The sequence below is a fragment of the Octopus bimaculoides genome, chromosome 25 (assembly GCF_001194135.2).
Source record: "Octopus bimaculoides isolate UCB-OBI-ISO-001 chromosome 25, ASM119413v2, whole genome shotgun sequence".
In the NCBI taxonomy this organism is placed as follows: domain Eukaryota; kingdom Metazoa; phylum Mollusca; class Cephalopoda; order Octopoda; family Octopodidae; genus Octopus; species Octopus bimaculoides.
This window is the reverse complement of record NC_069005.1, coordinates 5,533,284-5,534,876: the sequence shown is the minus strand read 5'-3', so window position 1 is coordinate 5,534,876 and position 1,593 is coordinate 5,533,284. Positions and strand designations below refer to the sequence as shown.

Below are 1,593 nucleotides of genomic sequence, written 5' to 3'. Positions count from 1 at the left end.
GTTTAGAGCAGGGGTTCACAACCTTTCTAATATCTGGGCCAGATCTAAAACCTGGATTATTTTAGGGGGATGCATGTGGTAAGAAGCTTGCTGCCCAACCACATGGTTCCGGGTTCTGTCTCACTGTGTGGCACCTTGGGCAAGTGTCTTCTAATATAGCCTCAGGCTGACCAAAGCCTTGTGAGTGGATTTGGTAGCCAGAAGCTGAAAGAAGACCATTGTGTGTGTGTGTATATATATATATATATATATATATATATATATATATATATACACACGCATATATACATGCATATATATGCACACACGCACATATGCATACATATATATGCACACACTTATACATATATATGCACACATGCACATATACATACACACATATACACTTGCATACATTGGATATATTTAAAGTAATTACCACATTTCCAGCTAAAATTAATTGAAAAGCAAAATGAAATACGACAAAAAATTTGTGTTAAGAAATCCTTAAAAAAAAGAAGTCGAAATGTTTCCAGTATTTTCTGTTTGTACTTTACCGTTTCTCTTTTGTTCTTAAATATTTGCTTTTCTTTTATTTCTGGTTTTAAATGCGGTACTTATTATACTGGCACCCTTTGTGTGTGCGTGTAGGGGCAGTATGAAGGAATTTGGGGCTTCAAAGTATTGAGTTCTGACTTCCTTTTAAGCCAGTGATGACTTGCCTTTCATTTCTTATCAGATAGATAAAATATATACCAGAGAAGGTACCAGGTTTGGTATAAGGGACTTAATGAATAGAGCAAAGAAATGCTCCCAAGAAAAAAAAAAAAACCTGTGGTGGCAGTGGTGCCCCATTCTGGTCACAGTCCAGTAACTGAAATAAATGAACAAAAGAGAATTTTTTTTTTTTTTAAGAAATATATTGTTGAAGAAATGGTTAAAGGGTAGAATTAAATTAAAAAATTAAAACAAACACACAAGCCATGAAAATGTTGTTTGTAAATTATTTTGTAGCCTCAGAGAATACGGAAGAAAAACTCTCGGTTTTACAATGAAGAAGAAGAATCTGGTTATTGTATCAAAACTCCGAAGAAACAAGCGAAAACACCCACATCCAATTTGTCGACATCGGTAAATGTAGTCCTTTTGTAATCACGTACCTGCCTGCATTGTTCGTTGTTGTCTCAGCCCCTGGTCAGCCTTGAGAGGAGTAAGTCAGGGACCTCCTACGATCACAGATATTCCATCCTTTTCCCTAGGATCACATTCTCTAATCTGTCTCTTTTTTTTTTTTTTTTTTACTTAAGACAGTTGAGTGTAATTTGAAGAGGATTTGACTTCTATTTCTTGCAGGGCAAGTTGACCATGTAAGGGGCTTACTCATTGTCTTGTGTGTAACTGTGTCATTTGTATTGTTTAGCAGATTTTTTTTTTCCCAATTTTTTTTTTAATATTTTTTTTTTATTGCAATATAGATGGCCATGAGTTCAAACCCTGTTACCCTCCTCCACCAAGGCACAGTTTTTCTCCCTCATCCTCCTCTTCTTCCTCGCTACTTTTCCCTCCACCCAGGCACATTACTTCCTTTTCACCCCACTTTGTTAGTCCTCTTCC

The 1,593-nt window shown here is 36.2% G+C and overlaps 1 protein-coding gene across 1 annotated transcript in view; it reads left to right on the top strand.

Annotated features, from left to right (window-relative positions):
* The first annotated feature begins 69 nt into the window (after positions 1-69).
* LOC106880031 (protein lin-9 homolog) overlaps positions 70-1,593 on the top strand; it is a 20,396-nt gene continuing 18,872 nt past the window's right edge. The window contains exons 1-2 of the mRNA XM_052976807.1: positions 70-78; positions 994-1,110. Of these exons, the coding sequence (XP_052832767.1) occupies positions 70-78; positions 994-1,110 (126 nt within the window). The remainder of the gene's footprint in view (positions 79-993; positions 1,111-1,593) is intronic.